Source organism: Pocillopora damicornis, chromosome 7 (genome assembly GCF_964200805.1).
Source record: "Pocillopora damicornis chromosome 7, jaPocDami1.2, whole genome shotgun sequence".
NCBI lineage: Eukaryota > Metazoa > Cnidaria > Anthozoa > Scleractinia > Pocilloporidae > Pocillopora > Pocillopora damicornis.
Window position 1 is genome coordinate 19662631 of NC_142676.1, and position 12529 is coordinate 19675159.

At 40.4% G+C, this 12529-nt stretch overlaps 2 protein-coding genes across 3 annotated transcripts; both read right to left on the reverse strand.

Annotated features, from left to right (window-relative positions):
• Positions 1-79: 79 nt before the first annotated feature.
• Positions 80-2519, reverse strand: LOC113675363 (coadhesin). Its single transcript, XM_027191961.2, has one exon. The coding sequence runs from the start codon at positions 1735-1737 to the stop codon at positions 934-936; it is 804 nt and encodes a 267-aa protein (XP_027047762.2). The 5' UTR covers positions 1738-2519; the 3' UTR covers positions 80-933.
• Positions 2520-2655: 136 nt separating this feature from the next.
• LOC113675268 (uncharacterized) lies at positions 2656-12395 on the reverse strand. 2 transcript variants are annotated; one of them, XM_027191857.2, is made up of 2 exons: positions 11968-12224; positions 2656-4789 (listed from the first exon to the last, which is right to left on the reverse strand). In XM_027191857.2, exon 2 carries the CDS (start codon positions 4770-4772, stop codon positions 3189-3191), a length of 1584 nt encoding a protein of 527 aa, XP_027047658.2. In that variant the 5' UTR covers positions 4773-4789; positions 11968-12224; the 3' UTR covers positions 2656-3188. The 2 variants fall into 2 exon arrangements, 1 of the variants encoding a protein (XP_027047658.2); XR_016188091.1 differs by lacking the exon at positions 2656-4789 and adding an exon at positions 10846-11500 and having other exon boundaries at positions 11968-12395.
• Positions 12396-12529: the final 134 nt, after the last annotated feature.

Genomic DNA, 12529 nt, shown 5'->3' on the forward strand with positions numbered 1-12529 from the left:
GATTCTTCATGTTATACTCCTTAAAGATACAGGAGACAAATGCGACGGAATATAAACAGTTTATATTACTTTGACAAACTTCAATGATGAGAAGTTTTAATTTTCCGATGATTCTTAGATACTCTACAATTTTGACAACAACGTTAAACTTATCCTTGAATATATTTTTTTTAATTTTAGAAAAGTTGCTGATCTACAAAGACTAAAACCTATACAGAAAACCAAGGATTTCTGGAAGTGTGGGCGCATATCAGTCGATGTCAGTCCTCCAGACTACCGCCAAAATTTCGTCAATCTGTCAAATAAAATTAAGTTGTGGGCAGCCATCTGGAACGTGCCGCCGTAACATCAGCAGCAGCACTCTTTATGCGAATAACTGAATCATTGACTATCCAGTGATTCCGGTATCAACTGCATCTGATGGCAATAACACCCTTAAGTTCACAAGATGACTTGCTTTGTGTCATAAGCTATAATGGTTATCTTTACTTCAACACACATATTTTTAATTCTTAGGGAAAAATGTCGTCAGTTCAAACAATTTATCACGTTGGTTTTTATGCATTAATTATTAGAGGGTATTGTTTTGGAGATCTTGTTAAGACAAAGTGGGACATAGTTGTCCTATGTAGCGTTTTGTTTTACTTTCCCTGTGTTCGTTACCGAAGAACTCTACATAATGCACTCTTGAAAGTCTAAATTCGGAGTTGAAATACAAGTGCGTTTTGTGCGAAGAAGCGATAAGACACCTTAAATGCAGTATAAATAAATATTTGTTTATGAAAATATACCGGTTTTTGCATTTGTTAGTGCTTTGAAAACGGCGGTAGTGCATTAACAAACCAGCATTGAATAGGGATAAAGGCGGAACTCTCTCTTTCTCCAAAGGAACCATGAACATTTCTCAATAAACTGTCTTTGAGTTCCAAAACCCTAAGCCCCAATATTAGGACAAGGATCTGTGTTGCAAGCTTGTGTTTCTTCAGAGGGTCCTTCGCAATCTTTACCTCCATTCGCTGGGGCTGGTTGTGAACAATTACGATTTTTGGCTTGGACGCCAGAGCCACAAGTCTTGCTACAACTTCCGAACTCAGACCAGTTCGTAAACCCGCCATTTACCGCGCAGGGTGCAGTGTTGCACTCTTCAACCTCATCCACTGGACCCTCGCAGTTTTTTCCACCATGAGCCGGCGGTGGATTCGAACATGTTCGCGTTCGTCTCTTAACACCTGATCCGCATGATTTATCGCAGTCGCCAAAATTTCCCCAATTGGTAAACCTACCGTCGACAGGACATGGTTTCACGTTGCAGGACTCACTTCCTTCGTCGGCGCCTTCGCAAGCTGCTCCATCGTATTGCGGACTTGGATTTGTACAAGACCTCTTCCTTTTCTTGACACCGTCATTTCCACACGTTGTGGAACACTCGCCAAAGTCACCCCAATTTGTGAATCCCCCATCTATGGGACATTCCTTAATCTTACAATTTTCTTCTTCCTTTGGTTGCCCAAGGCTTTGTTTAAGACACGTCTGGCCGAATCTGCCGGGGACAGGATTCGCACAATCTCTAGTTCTGAAGCGAATTCCGTCGCCGCAATCACTCGAACAAACGCTCCAGTCCGACCAAGGAGTGTATCCTCCATTCAATGTTGCTCTTTTTACTACGTAAAACAATGGAATAGCTGCACCACAGACCAAAACTACAAATAGAGGTAACCTTGAACGACCAAAAGCCATGTCTTTATATAGCAGTGAATGCTAAGATCTTTCGGCTGCTTTAACGTTACGTGACGGAGAATTTATTTAATTATGTCACGATAACCTCATAACAATCAGGATGTGTCTCCCAGGACTCCGTCGGTTGTCACGCATTTGAAATATGAGTGTTCAGGATTCTTGCTCAGGGGTTGATCGCGATGCGGTTTCCTCCTGTATGTAGGTAGCATGGAATATAAGACCGAGCAGCTGTGTCCCATCCATCGCTGTCAGTCGCCCTCAACTTCCTATCTTTTAAGCAATTTTTTTGCTTTTTAGTAAAGTGCTATCATTCTAGTGATAAATATGGAAAAGTGATTACAGAGTTACATAAAATTATTTGAGTCGTATCATAAAGCTTATCTCCAAGAACTGAGACTGTTTCCGGGATATGAGTGAGCTTGAATGACCTTGAAAGAACACCAATCATTTGAGTAAGTAATAATTTACTTATTGTCGATGACGTGGGAAGTTGTCGTCCAATCTTCCGAGCAACGAGGCTCATGTATGAAACGCTCGACAACAAAACAGGAAAAAAGTAAGAAAAATAAGTAAAAATAATTTTTGAAAATCTCATTGACAAAAGGTTTGAAGTGAGTTTATCATTTAGGGTAACACTTAAAATTTTTAGTGTGGTTTGAGACTAGATCTTGCTATTACTTAAACCAAGGTCGTATTTGCACTGGGATCTACCCAAAGTCATTGCTTGTGTTTCTGACGCATTAACTTAGAGAAGATTGCTAGAAAACAATGGAGCCATGACTTCAGTGTCATAGTTCAGTAGAAATTCGAGAACAAAGGGAATTCATCAGAGCCATATTAGGTCGTGTTGAGACAAAATGAAAAAACCGCGCAGGGAAACCAAAGACAGCAATTCATTTTCAATGAAGATGAAATGGCTTAAAAATCAAGATTTTTTATTTCCGATCATTATCCATGGCAGATGAGACTTAACTGAGTTGACAAAATGTTGCCATATGTCAAGCGCAGTGTCAACAACGGAAAAGGAAAGCATTTGAAATGAATGCCTTCATTGCAATATCATTCTACACCCGACAAGCAATTAGTACAGACATAAAAGTGATCAAATGTTGGAAGTATCCCTTTGATAAAACTAAGACTACCTCATAAGTTTTGGACAAATTTCCGGCTGCTCTTATTCTCTGGTAAATTTGATGACAGTATGAGAGAATATAAAAATTTGGAGGTTAAACGACTTAGACACTAACCACTAAATCAATAACAATAATCATTTTATCCGATGACTATATAGAAAATTCCAATTTCGTTCTCTTGCTCTCTTTCACCTAAAAATAGCGTGGATCTCCTCTCTCTGTTTTTTTCTATGAATCATGATGTAATGTACGTACTTGAGAATCAATATTCAATTTGAATCAAGTTTAAAAAGATAGTTAGGCTTGAGACTCAATCTGTTACTCTTTTAAGATGCTGCTGGTAATAACATCCCAGGAGAACTTGGCTATTGCCACATCCCTCAGCTTAGCGGACACCTCACATCGCTTACTGTTATCAAGGAAACCATTAGGATACATGAACTTAAGAGCTTTCTCTACTTTGTTTGGCAACTGCTCCACCAGAAACGCGCCGTCTGCTACGCCATGAGCGCCACCTGGACGTACCTCCAAGCGCATCAGATCTCCTAACTCAGGATCCACCTCTTTGACAGCACCAATGACATCTGAGATTCCCGTGTGATCATGACAGAGGGGAAGGACCCCGGCAGCCATAGCTTCTACTGAGACCATTCCAAAGGCTTCCAGGGCTTTGGATGCCATTACACTGAGACTGCAGAGAGGAAGGATTTCCTTTAGTTGGCCGTGTTCTAGGAGACCTGTCATTGTAACCCTTCCCGAAGGAATCTGGCGGAAGAATTTCTCAGGTTCCAGAGGGAGATCCACGAAGTTTCCTGCTTCAGCGTAGGCCTTGAAGGCTGCTAAACTTCCTTGAACCATCGCCTCCAGCATTCCCTCCAAATTCTCGCGGTTACCGCCATATCCGATCAACAACAGTCTGGCCCGCGGAATCCGTTCAACAATCGTCGCAAAAGCCAGTAATAATTCCCCGACTCCTTTGGTTTCTTGAAACTTGCCAAAGAAGCAGATAAGTGGCTCATCTTCTTCCAGAGGAATCCAGCGTTCACAAAGGTCTGTATCAGCCGCTCGCAGGTCATAAGACTCTGAAACGCTTTCTAATGCCTTCTGTAACTCGACAGTTGCGTGACCCGGAAGTTTGACTTTATTTGCTCTTCTCCCTCCAGGCTTTCGCGTGATAAAATCTTTTGCACTCGCCAAAAACGCCTCTTGCCTCTCGCCTATAGACCCACCGAGCTGAAAAACGTCAGGGTCCATGCCTGGAGGAATTATGACGATCTTTCCGGGCAGACCCATCTCCTCTTTCTCCACCTCGAATATTTCTTGCACAAAGCTCGCCATGTACTTCGCCCCGACGATCAGTTTGCGACAACTCTTTATTCCTTCCAAAGCGTAGGATCTTAGCTCTTGACGGTTTTTCACGGAAAATATCAGAGAGCTTCCATGTATTTTGACATCGTATGGAATTCCCGTGCCTTCCGTGGCTCGTTTCGTTATCACCGGACTCAAGATCGCATGATTCGCCAGTATTCTATCGACGCCTTGAGCGATCACCTTCTTCAAGCCGTCCGCTGTTCCTTCGATGTTCGCTTCGATTTCCTCCAAAGAACAGTTCACCATCGTCTTCACCTCGTACCCCTCGTAGAGATCGTACCAATAGACAAGAAGCAGCCCATGAATGTCTGGTACTACGACTCGAATACTGCCTGCCGAGGGGGCGGAGGACGGAATACTGTCGTTGCCGACAATGAATTCGTCGACAAAATCCAAACGATCAGCATGAGGATCTTGGCAGAGTATCGTCACCGCATGACCCTGTCGCTTCCACGATTTGGCAATGTTAGCAGTGTAGACATTGGAGCCTGAACCACCGAGCAAATATCCGTGTACCAGTACTAAATGCATTTTTCGTTGTTCGGGTTCTGAAGCGGAAAAAGTGACTGAGCGAATGCGTTTGCTATTGCGTTACTTTATCAAATGTTACCTTTTAAATGAGACGCCGACAAATTTGATACTTCTGCTTATTTTTCTGAGAAAAGGTATAAAATTGCACAGTGTTTCCTAGAAGTAGTGTCGAGTGATTTAGTAATAATTCGGATTTTAATCCCAAATAAATTTTGTGGACTTGTCAAATCAGCATAAATTTATATTGAGCCACGTCATTTGTTTCTCTGTATTGTTCTTGGGTCGTCGAGTGCTAATTTTTACACTTGAACGAACCAAAGAATAAATTTAAAAATAGATAAATAAATGGCAGAATAGGATAAAACATATATGGTAAAAGATGGAGAAGTTTATCACCCATTTTAGAAGTAAAACCTCGAACATATAGGTTGAAATTTCATTTTATCGTATAAGTGCCTTTCCGCGCTAACGGACAAAGCTAGAATTGTCCTTAAAAAGTCAAGGACAAATTTTGTCACCACAAATATTTGTTTCTTCTGTTGCATCCGCATTAACAATTTCAAAGCCGTCAACCTACTTCAGCGCCTAATCTGTTCATAAGACGGCCAGCATACTTTCCCAAAGAATTCTACCTCTAATTTCCAGGATTTATCCTTAGCCTGTTTTTTAAAAATTTTAGAATTCCCGAGTTTTGCAACTTAAGACAATTTTTACCCATCTGGTAAACTGATTTCAGTCTAATTACATGCTGGTTGTAGCTTTGCGACTAATGATCGACAAGTTTCTCAAGGTTTTGTTTTTGTAGGCCCGGTTCGCACTAGCTTCAAAACGTGATGACAAATCGAATTTATTTGAATACATTTGAATTACCGTGTGTATATTACCTCTTTCGGACTAAGAAAAACAAAGCTCAGGTAGTTAAGGAAACAAATGTGTGAGGCACAGACTGCATTTTATTCACCATCGTCAATTTACACAAACACAGCCCTTCGTTAAGTTGATTGAATGTGTTAAGTTAAAGCCTAATACCGCGGACGGCGGAGCTAAAGCAACTGTTACACTTTTTGCGACGACATTTTGCTTTGTTTTACCGTGAGGCACGTATGAAGACAAAAGAGAAAGAAGATGCAAATAAAAAAGGTCAGCTTCACCACAGATTATTCCCCGAGTTGGCGATTTCAAAATTCTCTGGGGAGGATGGAGAAGACCCCCTACAAACTCGCACCCCTACGCTAGTTCCAAGCCCCCTTCTCCCCCCTCCAATTGAAAACAGGCTCCGCCGTCCCTTTAAAGCATTGAAAAGTTAATTCGATAGAATTTTCAAATAAATATTTAGCTATATAAAGAGATGATAATCAAAAAGAAGTAATTAACTTACTGCTCCGCAAAACATTTTCAAATTTTGTGTTTGAAGAGTTCCAATTTCTCAAAGACAACGACTCTTATGGGGGGCTTAAATCCGGGGGGCTTATCGGATAATTTTTTTAATATCTTAATTCTTCCTTTTAATTTTTCGCATTTTTGTTTCAGTTGAGTCGCTATATCTTAATTTGCTCTTTTTCAGAGCAGCGGAGGCCAGCGAAGACACACGCGAGATAAGGAGCGCGCAAAAGATTACCTTTCTCGCGCGTGACTCGCGTTTCGCGTTGAGCTCCCCCTCAAGTCTGCTCGCGCTGATAATGCGAAAAGAAAGCAAATGTATTCGACAAATCATCACAGTTCTCGATGCTACATACGCGAATCATTCTGGAAATGGTCACCTCCAAGTCGTTACAGCCACCTTTCACGCGACCTGAGAACGTCAAATTACGAGAGTTGCTCTGTCTTACAAAAGAAATTAGAATGTTTGACTAAAAAATTCATAATAATTAGTCATGATTATTTTGTATGGACAAACTGAAAATGAAAAATGAATAAAAAGTAAAAGGAACGTTACATGAAGCATGTTACAACCTTAGTTTTCGAGAGATCATCTTTGCTCGTTGGAGTCATCATTTCAAGAGGAAACTATCGTCAGTGAAGTAGAAGCTCATTTACATAACGGATGGAGAGAGACATTAAATATTTAAGATAACACCTTTGGAAATGGAACTTTGAACAATCATCAAGACCCGCAGGATCACGTGCGCAACGCGTCACGTATCCGAACAACCAGCCAAAACGAGAACACTTCGTCCCCAAAATACTATTGGCCAACGTCATGTCTCTTATGCCAAAGATCGCAGAAGTATTCAAGTTCACTGTACGTAATAAGGTTGATTTGGCATGTATTTATGAAAATTGGTTGAAAGATCGCATAGTTGATAGTGTAGAAGAGATCCCTGGCTACTCCATCATCCGCCGGGACAGAGAAGTGGTTGAGCACGGCGGGGTGTACCTATATATCAAGGACAGATATTCTAAATACCGGCTGATCGATGAACTCAAATGTTGCGAAGAACACGAAATTCTATGGGTCCATCCGAGGCCAAAGCGACTCCCCCGAGGGTACTCCTGCTTAGCTATGGCAATTGTTTACCATCCTGATCCATCAGCTGAGAACGATAGCAGCACTCGGAACCATCTCTCTAGTTCTCTGGCCCTGGCAGAGTCTATATATCCGAACTGTGCATTAATGGTCTGTGGGGATTTCAATCGCCTGAACTTACAGCTCGTGAAGAACCATTACCATCTTAAGCAAATTGTGAAAGTTCCATCTTGCAGTCTGCTTCCTCACTTGGATGTCAACGAGCTGGAGAGTTTACTCATGCATGAGGTGGCGGATCATATCAACCATGCCTTGCTGGAACCTCTTGAGGAATACCGGTTAACTGATGAAATTCCAAAGATCCCTCTAGAAGAAGACCACGCCCCAGAATTTCTAGTACAAGAGACTCTCTCATCTCAATCCTGCAAAGGCCGGCGGCCCCGATGGGATTCCTAATTGGATACTGAGAGAGTATGCAGAATTCCTTGCATACCCAGCATCTGTTATACTGACTGCCTCCTTTAAGGAACAGCGCCTACCGAGCATCTAGAAGTTGGCAGATGTCACCCCTCATCCAAAACAGAAGCTAGTAAAGGAGATCAAGAAGGGCCTGCGGCCTATATCGCTCACCCCTAGTATCTCCAAGCTCGCAGAGGACTTTGTCGTCACCGTACACGTGAAGCCAGCAGTTCTGGGTATGCTGGATCCTAGTCAGTTTGAAGCGATACCAAAGTCGTCTACAACCCTCACCCTCCTTGAAATGTTCCACGTTTGGTTGCAAGGGACTGATAGAAACGGATCAACTATAAGAACCCTCTTGTTAGATTACAAGAAAGCTTTTGACTTAATAGATCATAACATTTTAGTGAGAAAATTACACGCGCTTACTATTCCACTTAGCGTTACTAATTGGATCATAGATTTCCTTTCAGGCCGCTCGCAGAGAATCAAACTCTCTGAAAGCTGTGTATCAGAATGAGGCACAGTTCCTTCAGGCGTGCCTCAAGGGACCAAACTTGGTCCATGGTTGTTTTTAATCATGATTAATGGCCTAGCAATTAGTAATGCATCACTTAAGAAATAAGGAGACGACACGACGACATCCGAAGTAATTAGTAAAGGATAAGTGAGCAATGCGCAAACTATAGCAGATGAGGTAGCGAACTGGTCCAACAGAAATAGAGTCAAACTAAATATTGACAAATGTAAGGAACTTCGCATTTCTTCTGTTTCAGTTAGTCATGATTTCCCTCCTGTAGTTATCGGAGGAGAGTGCATAAAGGTTGTTACTGATGCCAAACTCTTAGGCGTAACTATTTCAAGTGACCTATCTTGGAACGCGCATATCACAGAAGTGATAAAAAAGGCAGCGAAAAGGCTCTATTTTCTCATCCAGCTTAAAAGAGCCCGCGTTTCTCAGAAAGATCTTTGTCTTTTCTACATCACATGTGTGCGCTCCGTTATCGATTATGCTGTACCAGTGTTTCATTATGTTCTACCTGCCTACTTAATGCCAGAATTAGAGCGCGTTCAAAAAAGGGCAATGCGAATCATCTGAATATCAGCACGCGTTAGTACTAACGAACCTACCGTCCGTAGCGGAGCATCACAGTGATATTTGCAAGTGTACGTTTGAAAGTATTTTCAATGACAGCGGCCATAAACTCAGGAAATTACTGCCGCCCCTACATGAGAGCAAATACAACCTTAGGCACGCGCCATCTTTCAGCATACCGCGCTGTAAAACAAACAGATTTAACAATAGTTTAACTATGGCAACATACGCCCTAGTGAATACTGTTTAAATTATTAGACCTTTAACAATATGATTTCAGCAAGATGGTTATAGTTTTTAAATGTTTTAGATATTACTTTCATTAGCTCTCAGGTATTATTCAATTTGTAAGTTTGTACATTCAACTAGAATTTTAATGAAAATACGTAATTCAGCTCTACGAGCTGCGATGTATTTCAAAAAAGAACCTATCTATCTATCCAATCTAACTATCTGACTTGTACTCCACTTGAAATTTTTAAACACCGTTACTCGACTATTTGAATAAAACAACCATGTAACTGAAATATCAGTTTAAAATAATTTGCATCAAACAAGCCCATAATAGTAAGAAACTAAAAGGGAAAATGTCCTGCATTTAAAGAACGCCTAACTGAAAACATCTAATTCCAAATAAAGCGAAAAAAATAACGACGATATACGCCCTGTACATTGGGGTTTCACTAAACTTAGAGTTTGAATCACAAGATCATCACTGTATAACAAACTAGCCAACAATGACGGGAACTGTAAACTCTATGGAGTTCTTTGGTGAAAAATCGACTCAATAAGAAAATTGTGCATATTTATCAAGGATCATATTCATCAAAGACCATAATTTACCCAGTAATGTTAAAAATCTAGGGTTTAGGAACTCACCAAGATGTCTGGTCATGTTGGAGTGCCATCCGTCCAACTAAAGGGCGTCTCACAGATGTTTCGCTTTATTTCCAGGGTGTTACACTCTCGACGCTTTATTGCTATTTTTCGGGGGTCTTGCTGCTTCGATTTTATAATCATTGCAAAACTTTTCCAAGAATCTGTGGAATAGTTTTCTCTATTAAAATCTTGAGAGCTGATTGCAAGTGTTTAATCAAGAGGAAATCACTAGTAAACCACCGCTTCTGGAACAGCTGATACCAACAGAGAGCCAAAAATAACCACCTTCGGAGACATCAGTATTACCCAAGGCATGTGAATACCAAAAGAGCTGGGCATTGAAGCCGTGAAAATCACTTTTTGAATCTGTCTTGTAGGAGTCACGACAGCACGTCGACATATTACTACACAACAAATCTTCGAAGTCTCTGTCTCCTCTTTTCCTTTTGGGTAGGGAAAGAACCTCACTTTCTTGCATGTTTTGCGTGCGCTATTTGCCACCCGTATTAAGAGGTGTTGGGATTTTTCTAATAAGTAGATCAAACTTCCATGTTTAACTCACTTTGTTTGACTTAACAAAGCACAAGGATTTTCTTCCATCAAAATCCCTTATCCTTTATTTTAAATTTAAGAGACAAAGCGTGTATGGACATGTCTCGGTTGCACTCAAGTCTAATCACACTGTCAAGCATGTACATCGGAACTTACCATTGCTTAGCTAAAATAAAACGACTTCAGCTTTATTTAACATATTTAACATACTTGGTAGTCAGTTCTTAAGTTTTTAAAATCCCTCTTTGTAGGCCCAGTGTCAACAATCAGCCAGCCTGAATAAGGTTCTCAGTGAATGCGTGTTGACAAACAAAAACCTGATAACAGCTGCAAGCTTTGCTTTGCTTGTCTTTTTTTCTCCTTTCTTTCTTAAGGAAGCGCTTGGCGGGAACAGGACAAAAACTACTCGTTCCGAATTTTCACAAGATGAGACACAGTCAAGGTTCTCTTTGCCACAAACGACAGCAACTCTAAAACCGTGTAATAAATGTGTGATTAGTTCTATGTTGTTTTAGTCATGTGTATCTCTCAAGATCCGATCATCACCATTGAGTAGCAATCAATAGTGATCGAGGTTTAAAGCCTTATTCCTTTTGAACCGCATATGCTACCTAAAAAAAGTAAGAAGCCCTTTAATATCTTCGATCTAATCTAAGTTTTTTTAAACCAGATATTACATGCTTGATATCGGGAAAAATTCTTGCTCAAGTAGGTTTCAATCTTCCCGTGTTAGTCTTCACTATTCAACCAATCTTAACTATCCGCATCACTTTAATTTGTAGTTTTGTGTTTCCTATTCACTGTTTTTCTTCCTGGCAAATCATATTACGATTTTCCTTCATTTCAATTGTCCAAGCTAACTTCATGTCGCATGAAACGACCTCCCTACGAATCGACAATTCGGTGTTTTCGGGCCTCGCATTTTTTTAATCAGACAACTTTAATGACCACACAGCAGTTTCGTCAGTGACCTTTTTTTATAGCTCAGCTTTTGAAAACCCGACGCTCTTTGTCGATATAATGTGGAAATCAATAAAAAAAACCAGGTTCTTCGATTCTGTCTTTCGCTGATGGTGATAAATCATTCAGGACTCTAAAGATTACAGGTAGTTTATTTTCGTTGTACCAGCTTTACCAGTAACACTTATGAGAAAACACTACTTGCCCCTGTTAGGCAGTATCCCATTAGTGCAGAAAAAAAACTATTGACAAATTCTGCTCGGCCTTGAGCGTGAGCGGATTCGACAATGGGTGATATTTGGACTTTGCACTCTCCTAGAAATTAATTACATAACCGAATAAGTACCTTGAACTGGGACTATAGCCAGTCCAAAACGACCGCCTCGATGGGTAAAAAATATGATGGACAGTTTTATTCTCTAATAATTTAACATAAACAAGAAATTATATTTCAAAAATTTCCTTTTTTTTCTCGTGGCTGATTCATCACAATGATCCGTATGGATGAAATTCTGGGTGTGTGCTATTATGGCAGACACATTAAATATTCTTTTGTCAATTTTTATCTAACAGCCTAAACAAAACGAGTTTATTAACTTTTCAATTAATACTTGCAAGTGTTTTTCTTCGTTCGCTTTTGAACTATCACCGAATAGCAAAGAAAAAAGTTCCCCTCCCAGCCTATGAACGAGCAAAGCAAACCTTAAATGCGCGAATTTTCTGAATTTGCTTCGAAATATGAAAGATTGCTCTCCCAAAACTAAAATTGATAATAAACTCACATGTGTGATCACTGCTCCGTTGGACTAAAGTTGAAGTTTCCGGTGTCCATAGATTTCATCTTTATACTGAAAACTTCCAAATATTAGCGTCTTGTGATTTTAGCACCTCAGACTGTGATTTTTTTCTTCTCTGATGAGCAGGATAGACCTAGGGTACAACTTCTTTCAAAAGCCTTCGACATGTGTACTTTGATAAAATGTGCATTTACCTCAAAGCCTTTTCTAGGAATTTTAAAACAATAGCCATTGACGTGTGCGTTGTTTTCTGGTGAAAACCAGCTTCTGCGTAAAAGGTTTTCTAGGAAAAAAGTATTCAATTTTTAAGATTAAATACCTCCAACAAACACACCCTCGATACCCCCTCTAGGCTTTACGCCTCGCCAGCTTTGCAAAAGCTAACCTTGGACTTTAGCACGCCATGAAGGGGTAATTCTTGGAAAGCAGACTAATTGGATGATTCGTGGTCATAGCATTTTAATATTTCTCCGAAAGCTCGACTTTTATTTATGCGGCTAAAGGTAATTTGGCGACTAAAAAAATCCATCCTACCTCCCCCTTGAAG